Genomic DNA, 15,413 nt, shown 5'->3' with positions numbered 1-15,413 from the left:
ATATTCTATTGCTGGGGTTTCTTCATTTTTTCCAATGCAGAAAAGGCTTTATGTAAGGGTAACAGTGGGCAGAGAGGGTGTCCCTTCATCACAGGCCTTATTCTGCCAGAGCCCACTATTATCCAATTATTCCTGGATATCTGACAACTTTGTGGGAGTGGGGGTTGATACACTGGATGCTACAAATACAATGGACCCTTGACTTACGAACTCAATTGGTTCCAGAGGGCTAGTTGTAACTCAAGTTGGTTATAAGTCAAGACTTTTTTCCATAGGAAATAATGGAAAAACCCATAATGCGTTCCAAACCTCCCAAAAGCATCCCTTACCTAACCATTTCTATAATAAAAAATGGTTGTATAAGGTCTGTAATTACCAGAAACACCAATACTTCCCTAGTGTAAGAACATAAGAATATGCCATACTGGGTCAGAACAAGGGTCCATCAAGCCCAGCATCCTGTTTCCAACAGTGGCCAATCCAGGCCATAAGAACCTGGCAAGTACCCAAAAACTAAGTCTATTCCATGTTACCGTTGCTAGTAATAGCAGTGGCTATTTTCTAAGTCAACTTAATTAATAGCAGGTAATGGACTTCTCCTCCAAGAACTTATCCAATCCTTTTTTAAACACAGTTATACTAACTGCACTAACCACATCCTCTGACAACAAATTCCAGAGTTTAATTGTGCGCTGAGTAAAAAAGAACTTTCTCCGATTAGTTTTAAATGTGCCACATACTAACTTCATGGAGTGCCCCTAGTCTATTATCCGAAAGAGTAAATAACCGATTCACATCTACCCGTTTTAGACCTCTCATGATTTTAAACACCTCTATAATATCCCCCCTCAGCCGCCTCTTCTCAAAGCTGAAAAGTCCTAACCTCTTTAGTCTTTCCTCATAGGGGAGCTGTTCCATTCACCTTATCATTTTGGTCGCCCTTCTCTGTACCTTCTCCATCGTAATTATATCTTTTTTGAGATGCGGCGACCAGAATTGTATACAGTATTCAAGGTGCGGTCTCACCATGGAGTGATACAGAGGCATTATGACATTTTCCGTTTTATTCACCATTCCCTTCCTAATAATTCCCAACATTGTTTGCTTTTTTGACTGCCACAGCACACTGAACCGACGATTTTAAATGTGTTATCCACTGTGACGCCTAGATCTTTCTTGGGTTGTAGCACCTAACATAGAATCTAACATTGTGTAACTATAGCATGGGTTATTTTTCCCTATATGCATCACCTTGCACTTATCCACATTAAATTTCATCTGCCATTTTGATGCCCAATTTTCCAATCTCACAAGGTCTTCCTGCAATTTATCACAATCTGCTTGTGATTTAACTACTCTGAACAATTTTGTATCATCTGCAAGCTAATTGCTTCAGCCCTCCAGGGTGTGTCAGCTTGAAGGTGACTCTGGTGCTCGATGATGCCATGGCCACCTCAGGCCCAAAACCCTTGTCAGCCAAGGGCTCTCCAGATCCCTGCGCCCCAGCAGTCGATGGCTTGGAGGGTGACTAGGAGCTCTATGGTGATCCTGGTGCCCCCTGCCGGCATAAGTGCTCAACATTGTTTAGAGCAGCCACAAATGGCATCACTGCTACTCTGCCACAGAAGCCTATGGCACTCGATGATGCTCAGGTTGGTGCCATTCCTCCAGCTCAATGGTGTCTTATGGTGCCAGCAAACGTCTATGGCATGGAAGAGCTCCTGTCCCCAGCCAAGGCAATCAACAGTATGCATGGAGTTCGATGGAACTTATGGTATCGAGGGTAGTCCTACAATTCAATGGCATCGAGAACACCTTGGCACCTCTGTGGCATCAAGTGTGACCATGGCCCTCGATGGCAGTCCTGGTCCCCTGACAGTCCTGACAGACATGTCAGACTGGCAACCATTACCGAGCATGGCGCCAAAAGTGCAGCAGCAATGCTGCTTGCCTAGGCTCTTCCTCTCTCACAAGGAGACTGCACTGCCAGCACTAGCAAGAAAGAGGGAAGGCTGTGTCATCCAGGGCTCTTGCTTGTGGAGACTAGTTCCCTAGAATGTGGGATAAGCTCTCCCCACCACAGGAATGGTGCAGCCCTCGATCTCTTCACTGTCCATCATTGGCGATCCATTGATGAAATGACATGGAACTCCTGCCTGGGTAGAACTGAGGCGAGTCCCTAGGCTCAGTGGCCTAAACGGATAACTCATGGACTGTATCCCATCAGTTCTGTCAGCACTGGACAAAGACACAAAAATAGAGCAAGGAGAGGACACAGAAACTAAACTGTAGATGCAGTATTTATTTATTAAGGAATAAAATTGGACTCTGCCAGGCTGCACAGTGACTAAGGCCCACCATTTGGCTGGCAAAAAGTTGAAAAGAAGAGAAAATTAAAAAAACAACAAAAAACTAAAACTACCAAAAGGAAAATAAAATAAAAGCAACTGTAGATCTAGAAAAAAATTACAACAAAAACTGTGATGAGAGAGCAAAGCTGAATACCGTGACCACATGGCTCCTGGGGGAGGGGGAATAGAGACTGAGCAGAGTGATAACTGCAGCTGCACATGCTCAGTAGGGCATGTTTGAAAGCTCTAGAATTTTTCAGATCCAAGTTCCGGGGCGGGCTCCATCTGATGACGACACCACGTGTGAGACTGCCATCCTGCTTGCCCCTTGAGAATATTTCAGTTTGGTGTTCACTAAAGATGACCCTGGAGAAGGCCAATTGCTGGTTCACAAGAACGAAGATGGGGCAGAGTAAACAAAACTCCGCTCCTATTCCATTACGACTTCAGATCTGTCCTCCAAGCCATTCTGTTCTCCAAAATTGACTACTGCAATTCCATCTTGCAAGGTCTCCCGGCTTCTACTATAAAACCCCTCCAGTTGCTCCAAAATGCAGCGGCGAAAATTTTGACAAATACCAATCGGAGAGCGCATATCTCTCCTATTCTAAAAGATCTTCACTGGCTCCCAGTAAACTTCAGAATTCTCCATAAATCACTGACAATTATCCACAAAAATATTCACCATCAGACCCCTCTTGATCTACTATACCCTCTCAAATTGCACTCGACGGCCAGACCCTTAAGGGATGCCTACAAGGGATCTTTACATGTTCCTCCAATCAAATTTGTACACCACTCAAATATCAGAGACAGGAAATTCTCTATCACAGGTCCCTCCATCTGGAACGCCATGCCTCCGGACCTTAGGCAGGAAACTTGTCTACTAACTTTCAAAAAGAAACTAAAGACATGGCTGTTCTGCCGAGCCTTCCCCGCCACTAGCCCAACAAACTGACCTAGAATTGTCCCATCACTTATGTAAATAAACAAACGCTAAATTAGGCTCACAAATTATCATGAGGTCGGCTCCTTGCCTCCCTCCCATACTCTATTGTATATAGTACTTTATTTTTCGTTCTCCCTTTCTTTTTTTCCCACTCCCAGTTAAGGCATCCTTGTTATAATGTAACTTTATGCTCCTTTTAAATTGTCTCTTGTTGAATGGTTGGTTATAGTTACTGCTTAGTTCGATGTAAACAGAGTTGATTTGATTTGTATCAAGAAAGTCGGTATATAAAAGCCTTTAATAAATAAATAAATAAATAAATAAATAAATTTACAGAAGAGCTAGGAATACTGAAAGTGGACAATGCCATGGGGGTGGATGAGGTACATCCCAGCATAAAGAGGGAGGCTCAGAGATGTGGTGATGGGTCTGCTGAAAGTCCAGTTCAATAGATCCCTGGAAATGGCAGTGGTGCCACAAGATTGGAGAAGAGCAGTGGTGGTCCTGCTTCACCAGAGTGGGAGCAGAGAGGAAGCTGGAAACTAATTTAGGCTAGTTAGCCTCACTCACCTCAGTGGTGGGAAAATTAATGTTTGCAATCAAAATGAAGGAACCAATAAAGATTAAGGAAAAATTAATGGAGACTCTGCTGAAGGAAAGGATAATGAATTATCTACAATCCGGTGGGTTGCTCCACCCGAGGTAACAGATTCACCAGATGATGGCTCTGTCAGACAAATCTGCTTGATTTTTATGACTGGGTGACTACAGAACTGAAATGAGGAAGAGCATGCAATGTGATTTACCTGAATTTCAGCAAAGCGTTTTATACAGTCCTGCATAGGAGATGCGTGAACAAAATGAGAAGCTTGAGAATAGGTGCCAAGGGAGTGGCGTGGATTGTAAACTGGTTGACCTACTGGAGACAGGGTGTAATAATAAATGGAACCTACTCTGAAAAAAGAAAGGTGTTAAGTGGAGTGCCACCGGGCAGGGTCTGTTCAATATGTTTGAGAGTGACATCATGGAAGGGACAGAAGGTAAAGTTTGTCTATTTGTGGATGATACTAAGATTTGCAACAGAGTGGACACATCTGAAGGAATAGAGAGAATGAAAAGAGATTTAAGAAAGCTCGAAGACTGGTCGCGGATTTGGCAGTTGGGATTCAATGCTAAGAAATGCAGAGTCATGCATCTGGAGGTGTGATAATCAAAAGAACTGTATGTGATGGAGGGTGAAAGACTAATGTGTTCGGACTAGGAGAGGGCCTTGGGGTGATAGTGTCTGGTGATCTGAAGGCAGTGAAGCAATGTGACAAGACGATAGCTAAAGCAAGAAGAATACTAGGATGCATAGAGAGGGGAATAACTAGTAAGACAAAAGAGGTGGTGATGCCCTTGTACAATTTCTTGGTGAGGCCTCAACTGGAGAACTGTGTTCGGTACTAGAGCTCAGATCTCAAAAAGAATAGAGACAGGATGGAGGCAATCCAAAGAAAGGCGATCAAAATGGTGTAGGATTTGAATCTAGAGATTTATGAGGAGATGCTGAAGGTTCTGAATATGTATACCCTGGGGGAGAGGAGGTTCAGGGGAGATATGATACAGACCTTCAGATACCTGAAAGGTTTTAATGATGCATAAACTTTGAATCTTTTCTGTTGGAAACAGTAGAACTATGGGTCATGAAATGAAACTCCAAGGGGGAAGACACAGAACCAACACAAAAATATTTTTCACAGAGGGGGTTGTGGATGCCTGGAATATCCTTCCGGAAGAGGTGGCGAGGATGAAAACAGTAAATGAATTCAAAAGGGCATGGGATAAACACTATTGATCCCTAAAGGTTTAAGGATGATAATGAAGGAAAGGGTGCACGAGGGTAACAGAAGGCATGGGGGATTACTAACCTTAACCAATTAGCTTGATGCTTTTGACATAACTAACATTCAGGCTGATACAGTAAAGTCCGCGAGAGAGCAGGCGAACGCCCGCGTCGCCTGTGCGTGCAATTCAGTATTTAAATTAGGCCCGGCGATAAAAACGGGCAAAAGTAGGCGCTAGAGACACTAGCGCGTCCCTAGCGCCTCCTTTTTGACAGGAGCGGCGGCTGTCAGCGGGTTTGACAGCCAACGCTCAATTTTGCCGGCGTCTGTTCTCAAGCCCGCTGACAGCCATGGGCTCGGAAACCGGACGCAGGCAAAATTGAGTGTCTGGTTTTCGGCCCGACAGCTGTGGGCCGAATTCAGATTTTTTTTTTTTACTCTTCCGGACCTCCAACTTGTTATTTAATGTTATATATATAACGTTATATATATATATTATATATATATATATATTATATATATATATATATTATATATATATATTATATATATAATATATAATAACATTATTATATAATGTTATTATATAATGTTATTATATAATGTTATTAAATGTTATTATAATAATGTTATTAATGTTATTTAATGTTGCATAATTATTCATTGTTTGATGTAATGCCTTTTAGCAAGTTTCTTCTTGTTCTATGTAAACCGGTTTGATTTGCATCTAATGTAGGAAGATCGGTATATAAAAACCAAAAATAAATAAATAAATAAACTTAATATCGCCATGATATTAAGTCTGAGGGAGCACAGAAAAGCAGTTTTTACTGCTTTTCTGTGCACTTTACTGGTGCCGGAAGAAATTAGCACCTAGCTTTGGGTAGGCGCTAATTTCTGAAAGTAAAATATGCGGCTTGGCTGCACATTTTACTTTCTGAATCGCACGCGAATACCTAATAGGGCCATCACATGCATTTGCATGTTGAGGGTGCTATTAGGTTCGGCGGGTTGCACGCGCATTTTCCGCCCCTTACTGAATAAGGGGTAAGGGAAAACGTACATCCAACGACAGGCTAACAGTGCGTTCCGGAGTGCACTGTACTGTATCGGCCTGATTGTTCTCTGCTTTTACCGGAGGGGGGTAGGTATTGGATTCTGACGACAGCCAATGCTGGACCCTGACTTTTATGGTCTAGGGTACTGATACACTGACAATACAGATATTGTCTAGTGTCCTCTTCAGTGGCCAGTTGAAAAGGGATCATCTCAGACATCTCTTTTACAAAGTTAGAGAAGGAGAAACCTTCTGGAGGTGATTTTCTCCTTTCCTCTTGTGGTGATGGATCAGACAAGATGTCTTCAGTGGAGGAATCGGAGTCCACATCCTCCCGAGAACGTATGTGGATGAGGATTAGCAAGTGGAATGGAAAATTGTATCGATGGAGACTTGATTTTTGATGGTTCTAGCGATGATTTTTGCTTCCTTTTTATGTGGCACTGATGGTGTTGGAATAGGCATTGATGGAATCGGTGCTGGAATAGAGCCCGAGAGACCCAATGGACCTGGCATCGGTTCAGAATCGGTGGATTCCGAATCTAAAGGGTCCAGAATAGTCACCGGTGGATCCGGTCATTTGGTCGGTGTCTTCGGCCTCTATGACACCGGTTGAGTCTAATGCACCGGGCAAGGAATCGAGTTGAGACAGTAACTGTTGAAGCATTGATGCCTCTGGAGTCTGTGGTGGTATGGGAACAGACACCGGCGGATGGAAATCACAGAGGGCATCGACTACTGCCTGGCGGATAAATCCATCCAGTTCCTCCCTGATAGCTGATGCGGACAGAGCAGCTATAGGGGGTGGCAGAGGAGGCAAAACTGGCTGCACCACAGGTCCCCGTGGAGGCTCAGTAACCGGCACCGATGTCAGTGGGGATTGCCTCGGTTCCGGAGTCGATGGCATCGAAGGCTTTTCAATCCTGGGCTTTTTTGCGGGTGGGTCGATGATAACTGAACTCGCCCCTGGATCGGAATCGGCACCAGATAAGCACTGGCATCGCTGAGAATTTTCTCGGTGTTCTCTTTTCTCAAGCACCGATGTAGACGATGTCGACCCCCATGCACTTGGCGGGTTTTTAGTATTACCTTTTTTGTGACTCCCGCCGGTGACGACTGAGTCGATGACGATGGAACAAGCTGGATATTGAAGAGATGTTCCATTTTATCTAGATGAGCCCATCTACCTTTAGAAGTTATTTCAGCGCACTGTGGACATGAGGAGACTTTGTGTCCAGGTCCGAGGCAAAGAACACATTCGATATGTGGATCGGTTATAGACAGTGTGTGGGCAATTCGGGCATTTTTTAAACCTGGTAGCCATTGTAAAAATGGGGGGGGGGGGGGGGTTAGGCAGGACAGCCGTAAACGGCCTGCGGGTACCGAAAAAATAAAGTAACGGTATCAACCGTAAATATAATTTTATGTCACCGATCGATGGAAAAAAGTTATCCGAGACTGGGAGACCCCAATGAAGGGAGTTTTGAGAGAAATTATTAGATTTTCCATAAGAAAAAATTATGTGGAGACACACAGGGCTCCTTAACCGCGAGGCTAACTGCAGCGAGGAAAAAAAGACAACTGGAGGGAGACCCCTGTGGCTCGAGGGATCATGACATGCTGGGCATGCTCAGTGGGCTCAGTGTGCCAGTCAAACGTTTCTAGAAACTTTGACAGAAAGTTTTCCGTGATAGGGCTCCGTCCAGTGATGTCACCCATATGTGAGGACTATCATCCTGCTTGTCCTGAGATAAACATGGGATAACCTGTACGGAGAGGCAGTTACTAACATAAGAAACTTTCTGGGCAGAATGGAATGACCATTTGGTCTTTTTCTGCCATCAATACTTTGTTATTATGCTATTTTTCTAATGATATTGCTCATTTTATTGATTTATTATATTTTAATTGTATTGTTTGCTGCCTTCAGCATTAGTATGGAAAGGCAGTATTTAAACTGAAGAAATCAAACCAAAATTTAGAAAATTAAACAACTGAAGAGTGGGCATCAGTTCAAGATCCAGCACAGAGCATTCTCAATTTGCTGTTTCTCCCATAGTAGCAAAGTTTAAAGATGATCGATTTCTAGATGATAGTGCTAAACAGGTAAGACTGCTGAAGTCTGTCTGCAGGGGAAGAGAATGAAGGGAGCCAAACCTCACCTTGTTAGGTTCAACAGATGACTCAGCACTGCAGATTCCTACTCACAGGCAAAAGTGCACAAACAGGATTTGCCAGCCTATTCTGCAGTTGTTTTGAACACTATATAACATCTACAGCAGGACCCTGCGAGTCAAACCTCCCTTCTCCAGCAGTTATACAAGTCATGATTCCTGCAGTTCTACTAGCCCCGGGAGACATTCAAGCTCACAAAACAGAGAAAAATCTAAGTCCTTTAGTACAAAAAAGCCTGAGGGACATGGAAGGTATATGGAGACGGGGGTGTGGGCGGTGGGAAAGGGTGCCGTGGTATGAGATCATGTATCCTCTGTTGTTTCTAAGTGTGGCAAATCTGGAGATCACTTTACAGTTACAGCATAATACCAATTTAAGAGGAATCAAAGACATTTTACATCATCGTTTTTAACTTACTACATATGTTAGAATTCCAGACAGCAGATCATTTCCTAAGGGCTAATCTTAATTCAAGTTCTCTGTAAACTAGAGGGCCAATATTCAGTTAGCAGTTTAGTGGACAAAAGTTATCTGGCTAAGTATAGCCAGATAACTTGTCCAGTATATTCAGCGGTATAAACAGTTTAGAGTTATCCAGCTACATACAGCCGGATAAAATCAACCCTAATTGGCCACTAATTGAATAGGCCGGTTAGACCTGAAGTTATCTGGCCTCGTGTGGCTGGATAACTCGCTACTTATTTGGATAACTTCAGAAATATCTGGGTAAGTAGCGTGTCAAAGGAAACAAAAACAAGTCGTGGGCCTCCCTTGACTGAGGCCCACCTCCCACTACCACATGGATAAACCCACCTCCCCCATCAGCACAGACCCCAAAACCTGGCGCAAATGTGCAAATGTTAGAAAGTAGAAAGATTCCAAACATTGCTGCTGGCCCAGTCCTCTTCCCTCCCTCCACGCTAAAAAAAAAAATTTTTTTTAATTACATTTCCAGTTTCCCCCCCACAGTCACCTCCATTCCCCACCTCTGGCTGTCACCCTTCCCCCCTCCCGTTACCTCCTAAAGTCACCCTCTTCTGTGTTGGGATGGTTGTTCGCAGCAATCCTGGCTGCTTCCAGAGTAACTCTGGCTATTACCTACGTAACGCTTCTAGCATTACTTAGGTAATAATACCGGAAGCATGCATTTACACTAAAAAGGCTGTAACTTTTTTTTTTTCCTTAGATAAACTAGTTACCCGGCTATCTCTGAAGATATCCAGATAAGTAGCAAGTTATCCAGCCACATGAGGCCAGATAATTGTAGGTGTGCTCAGAAGCAGGTTAAAGTTATCTGGCTAACCTAGTCGGATTTACCCAATATTTGGCCAGGTTAGCCAGATAAGTGGGCGCTCCGGGGAGGGGTAGGGTTAACGCCCCTTTTTTGACCGGCTAAAATATAGCCAGATAATTACTTACCCTGCTATAATTTAGATGGATAAGTGGCCGAATATGCCACATTTGCCATTTAGACAGATAACTTTTGAGTTAGCCATCTAAATGGCTTTTGAATATCTATCCCTAGATGTCTTAAATTTGGACCAATTAAAAGGACAAGGCACCTGTACATGCTGTGAAGCAAGGCGGACATGGGAATGTATGGCTAGGATGCAGAGTATTGTCATCCTGCTTCAGGAGGGGGTCCTTCTCATATATGCTGCATTTCTCATGAACTGACCCCTTTTTCCATAGCCTTGCTTGGTTTGGAAATGCTGCCTCTTTTCCTTTTTCACAGCATTTTCAGACTATGGCTGATGTGTTTATGTTCTAGTAGCACCGTGATGCATTACACGACTGAACTGTGCAGGATGACGCTTATTAGAGGAAGCCCTCGCCACTGTGGGTCTTGTCTGCTGATTTGAAAGAAGTAAAAGGTTTGAGCCTGGCTCCCGTTTCCAAAAGTTTTAAGATGGTTCATTTGCATTTTCAAATGTGTGCCCTGTGCTCTCTTACACTGTTTGCCAAATGCTATGAGGTCCATACTAAGACAATCCAGAAAGCCAAGCTAGTGGATAATTTAAAGCCAGCCAGATAACTTTATCTGGCTAACTACAGGACAACTCTTTGGACTGACCAAACTTAGCCAGCTAAGTCATCCAACTAACTCTGAATATCGTAGACTTGGGCAGCTAACTTGACTCCTCCCAAGCACACCCCTAGAACACCCCTTACTTATCCAACTAAATTGTAGCCAAACACATATGGCACACTGGGCTAAGCCATAAGTTCCTCTAGGAAACACGTTGGAAAAAAAAAAAACCTCTCCCTTCTTAGTACAAGCCCCAATATGTACTGCATAAAACTAAAAAAAAAAAAAGGATTGTACTGATATTTTCTGCGTACAAAGTTCCAGTAGGTGGGCTGTTCCTAGAGAGAACTGGATTTTTTTCCCCAGTCATAGCAATTCTTATGGTGCAATAAAAGGTACCCAAAGATAATGACCTACGTGAGCTTTCCAGACTTCACAGGTCAAAAAGACATCTACAGAAGGGACCTATTGGGTCACAAACTCACTTATAAAAGCCATTCTTGTCACTACAGTTACATGGCTATTCAAGTGAGATCAGATTATCATTGCTTTCTTGACTTCAAGGACAAGAGTCACGTAACTATAAAGTAAATGAGGGCCTTTTGGAGTGCCATTCTACCTCGGTTTTTCCTGCATAAACTGTTTCTTCAGATGTCCACCTGGTATGTTGGCGTAATTTATAAATGACATTTCTGGGAGACGTACGAGCAAATGTAAGTACTGATGATTCCAGGAACAACACTTAAGTTATTGACAAAGTTATTAAAATTGAATTCCACCTCCTGTCTGTTTCGCCTCCAACAACCTGCCCAATGCCAGAGTTTTTTTTCCTTGCCCAGTATCTATGCTGCACCCCCTATAGCCTGCACTGAAGGCACCTGCTCACCTGAGTTATTATGACAGGAGATAAGTCTTTCAAGTTCTGGATATGCGAAAGCAAGGAGTCCCGCAGGGAAATGTGAGAGTCTGTTGGGAGCTCATAGAATGAGGTCTGAATCTTCATCTTCATGGTCTGTGCAGCGAAGTAGCAAGATTCCACGTCCTGTCGGAGCTGCAACAACTGGTCTGACACCTCCCATGCGTGCACCTGCAAGAGACAAGATCCAATGTGACCAAGACAGATTCAACTCCTAAACGTATACCCAAGGGCTATTTAAGCTTCCCTGTCCATTCCAAGCCATCTTTTTTTTTTTTTATTTAAGTTTTTTGTAGAAATAACCATAATACAACAGTAAGGCAATACCTAAGAACAGATAGGAGTTCTGACATCAGAATTCTTTGAGGCCGATGGGTCTCAACCAGGTCCTCAGGACCCAGCTAGCCAGTCCGGTTTCCAGAATATCCATAATGAATATAAATGAAGTATATTTGCTTACAATGGGGGAAGTGCATGCAATCTCTCTCACTATGGGTATTCTGAAAACCAGAATGACCAAGCAAATCCTGAGGGCTGGGTGAAGAACCACACAGCTAGAGTAATCATTGACTCAGCGCACATAGCAGTATGAAAGGGATATGTGATTTCAAGTCACTTCCTCCAACTGATAAACAATAATGTTACTGATATGTATAATAGGGATACACAAGTACAGCTAATTTTTATAGTGCTACTACTAGAAGTTAGAAGTGGCGAGCATACAAAAACATTTCCTTTTCATCTTATTTGTTTTGTGTCATTCTTGTCACTACAGTTACATTAGCAAATCGATGTAAAACTACAGATGACAAAAAAAGTTGTTTTATTCTGGTGTCGTGTTTAGAAAATGACACGAAACAAACAGAAATGCTGCTATTTGCTATGTCATTTCAAATGACTCCACATCTCTAGCTATCGCATTCTACTGCAACTGTTCCTGCTGTGATCACACCACTCCTCATAAAAAATAAATAACTAAAAACTTTCACTGGTCCCCACATGCTCTGTTCTTGTCACATTTCCCTCCTCCCTTTCACATCTGAACTGCTCAAATGTGCCTTTCCCCTCTGCTGTCTTAACATTTTCATTATCTATCCACTCCAATCTGGCCTTTGTCCTCTGGATTCCAACAAAACAGCCCTTGTTAAAGTCTCTCACCAACCTGTTCCTAGCCATATCCAAAGGCCCTTTACTCGATTTTCATCTTCCTTTAACTATCTGCTGTTTTTAACACTGCCGATCATGAGCCTTTGATACTCTGTTCTCCCGTGGATTTCAGGACTCCATTTTTCCTTGATTCTTTTCTTTCCTCTTCCATTGCACTTTTAATAGATGCTCTGGTGGATCCTCCTCCACCGCTATTCTACTATCAACTGGTGTGTCTTGGGGGCTCTTTCTTGGGACCTTTTCTCTTCTCTCTCTCTCTCTCTCTCTACTTCTTCCCAAGATCTCTGATCTCTTTCAATACTATCTTTATGCAGACTCCTCCTAGATCTTCCTTTCTACACCAGATATTTCACCAGGAATTCAGCCTCAAGCCTCAGCCTTCTTGCCTGACATTGCTGCCTGGATGTCCCACCACCATCTTAAATATAACAGCTATCTTCCCCCTCCCACCCTCTCTCCCACTATTGCTGTGGATAACACTGTCATCCTCTCTGTCCCCTTAACTCATAACTTTGGGGTCAACTTCAATTCCTCTCTCTCTCTCTACACACATCCAAAATTCTCTATATATAAGCCAGCAAAATTCTGAACACACTATGAAAGCCCTTATTCACACACTCATCACTTCCCAATTAGGTGACTGCAACTTGCTTACAGGTGTCCCAGTGAACCATCTCTCTCCATCACAATCTACTCAAAATTCAGCTGCTCAACTCATATCCTGCCAGTGACACTACATCCATACAACCCTTCTTCTCAATTATTTATTCCTGCATACAGTTCAAGCTTCTCTTACTCACCTACAGATGCCTTCAATCCACAGCTCATTAGCTCTCCTCCCTTATCTTTCCCCTTACACCTTTCCTTGCAAACTCCACACATCAGGCAAATCACTTATTTCTGCCCTTCTCTATCACCAACTCCAGACTCTGTGCTTTCCACATGGTTCCACTATATTCCTGGAACAGACTTATTGATTTGGTGCTTCATGCCCCCCCTTCACTGGCCTTTTTCATATATAGACTAAAATCCCATCTTTTTCAGGCTGCTTTTAAATCTTAACCCCTAATTCTTATTAGCTTTAACCATTTTCTAGAATAAATGAAACTCCTCAGCACTGTATTGCACTGCACTTATAAAGTGGGAACAACAAGACACATGCTCACTGATACTAAAATACACTTTTAATCATCAGTCACTTGGCTCTTTTTCATTGTTTTTTTCCTCTAATATTCTTTTTGTTTATCACTTTCGGTTCTCTCCCTCAGCGTCTACCGAAAGAGATACACTGCACATATGGAATGAGCACCATGGAAGAAGTCTGAGAAAATGCTGGACTTATTTACCAAGGGTGTAGAATACACACCACTTCATGAATTGAGGAGCCGTTGCAACCCCTGAGGAAGGAGTAACACTCCGAAACGTTGCAGTGTCAAAAAAAAAAAAAAAAAAAAGAATATTAGAGAAAACAAAGAATAAAAAAGGGCCAAATGACTGATGATTAAAAGTTTCTAAGCACAAAAAAATATTGATGGGTTGCAGAATAAGGCATACTAACTCAACTGGTCACTTGGTAATATATATGATTTTGTATTGTCCACTATAAAGTTTTTCGTGAGAAATCTGTATGATTTTTTTGATATTAGTAATTTTCTCAGTACTAAGGTTGTATTGTTTAAGTATAAACAGTGAGAGTGAGAGCATGTGAGTAAGCATATGAGAGTGGGTGCCTGTGTGTATGTGAGAATATGCAAGAGTGGGATCCAGTTTGAGTGCCTATGTGTATGAAGGAGGAAAGAAAAAAGAAAAACAGGAGAAGAAAGAAAAAAATAAAAGAGAGACCCTGTAAAAAGAATAAGGAAAAACAAAGGGAAAAAGAGATTGGGCCAACCAATTATAAAAATAAGATCAGACAAAGGTGTTAAAAAAAAAAAAAGTATTCTGCCTTTCTGCGGTTGGAAAATGCCATCTTTAGGACTGTGCATTTCTTATATATTTGTATTATGCTTTTTCTTCAGTATTGCAGAGATCACAGAATCTGTTTTCTCTGGCTTTCCATTTCAAGTTTGTCTGCATGTTTCTGTTTCTAATTTGTAATTCATTATTCTGTATTAGGTAAGGGTCTGTCTGTGAGGAGAATGTGCGACAGAGGTGCAGTATTTCTGCTAGTGTGTTACTGTTACTAGTCGTTCCCTGTACCAAACAAAAAGAAATGCTTGACTTCCTGCACCATAACGTTATATGTAAATGGATGTGATATGCAAATCGAACACCGGTATATAAAAACAAAATAAATGGTGTGTGGTTTCTCTGGGGATTTTTGTAGCAGTCCTGCTTGTTCTGTTTGCCCAGTAGGTGGTATATTAGTATTCTAGGGCCAGTTGTAATGTTTGCCTTGCTGCCTTTTCATAGATAAGGTTGCTGCTATTTGAGTGCTGAGAGTTATTGCTGTTATATATATAATATGGCAGGGGGTTCTAGGTGTCTTTTTTTTTTGGAGAAGGAGTTTGTATTACTTCACAAAGTGCTTGGCAGTGGAGGGAGTTTGTTTTGCTATTACTGAGCCGACACCAAAATGTGAATATATACCTTTTGCATGTCCTAGTTCTGTTCTATACCCACTGCAAACCTTAACTACAATAAAACAGCAATAATCATAATTTATGATATTCTCTAGATTTCTGGAATGAGGATTCATAAAATACTTTATTACATGTTTGGATCTGATGTTTCTGTTAAATGTTCTTTAATTTTTACATGATATTGTGTATTTATAAACTGCAATAAATATAACATTTAATCCAAATTAAAAAGGCATTTTTAATGTTGGTAAGTAAGAGAAACAGAATTAAAATATCTTAAAAAGTCAAGTATGATGCTGACGGCAATTGCTGACTATTTAGAAATCCATTGTAGGGTACATGCTAAGGTATTATTTATCGA

General features: G+C 42.0%; 1 protein-coding gene across 2 annotated transcripts in view; it reads right to left on the bottom strand.

Moving 5' to 3' along the window:
- Positions 1 to 15,413, bottom strand: part of TNPO3 (transportin 3) — a 236,647-nt gene that overhangs the window by 177,843 nt on the left and 43,391 nt on the right. For both annotated transcript variants that reach the window (XM_029615500.1, XM_029615501.1), the window contains exon 2: positions 11,274 to 11,474. In XM_029615500.1, coding sequence (XP_029471360.1) covers positions 11,274 to 11,474 — 201 coding nt within the window. The remainder of the gene's footprint in view (positions 1 to 11,273; positions 11,475 to 15,413) is intronic.

This window comes from Rhinatrema bivittatum, chromosome 9 (genome assembly GCF_901001135.1).
Source record: "Rhinatrema bivittatum chromosome 9, aRhiBiv1.1, whole genome shotgun sequence".
In the NCBI taxonomy this organism is placed as follows: domain Eukaryota; kingdom Metazoa; phylum Chordata; class Amphibia; order Gymnophiona; family Rhinatrematidae; genus Rhinatrema; species Rhinatrema bivittatum.
The sequence above is the reverse complement of the archived record's forward strand: the minus strand, read 5'-3'. Positions and strand labels throughout refer to the sequence as shown.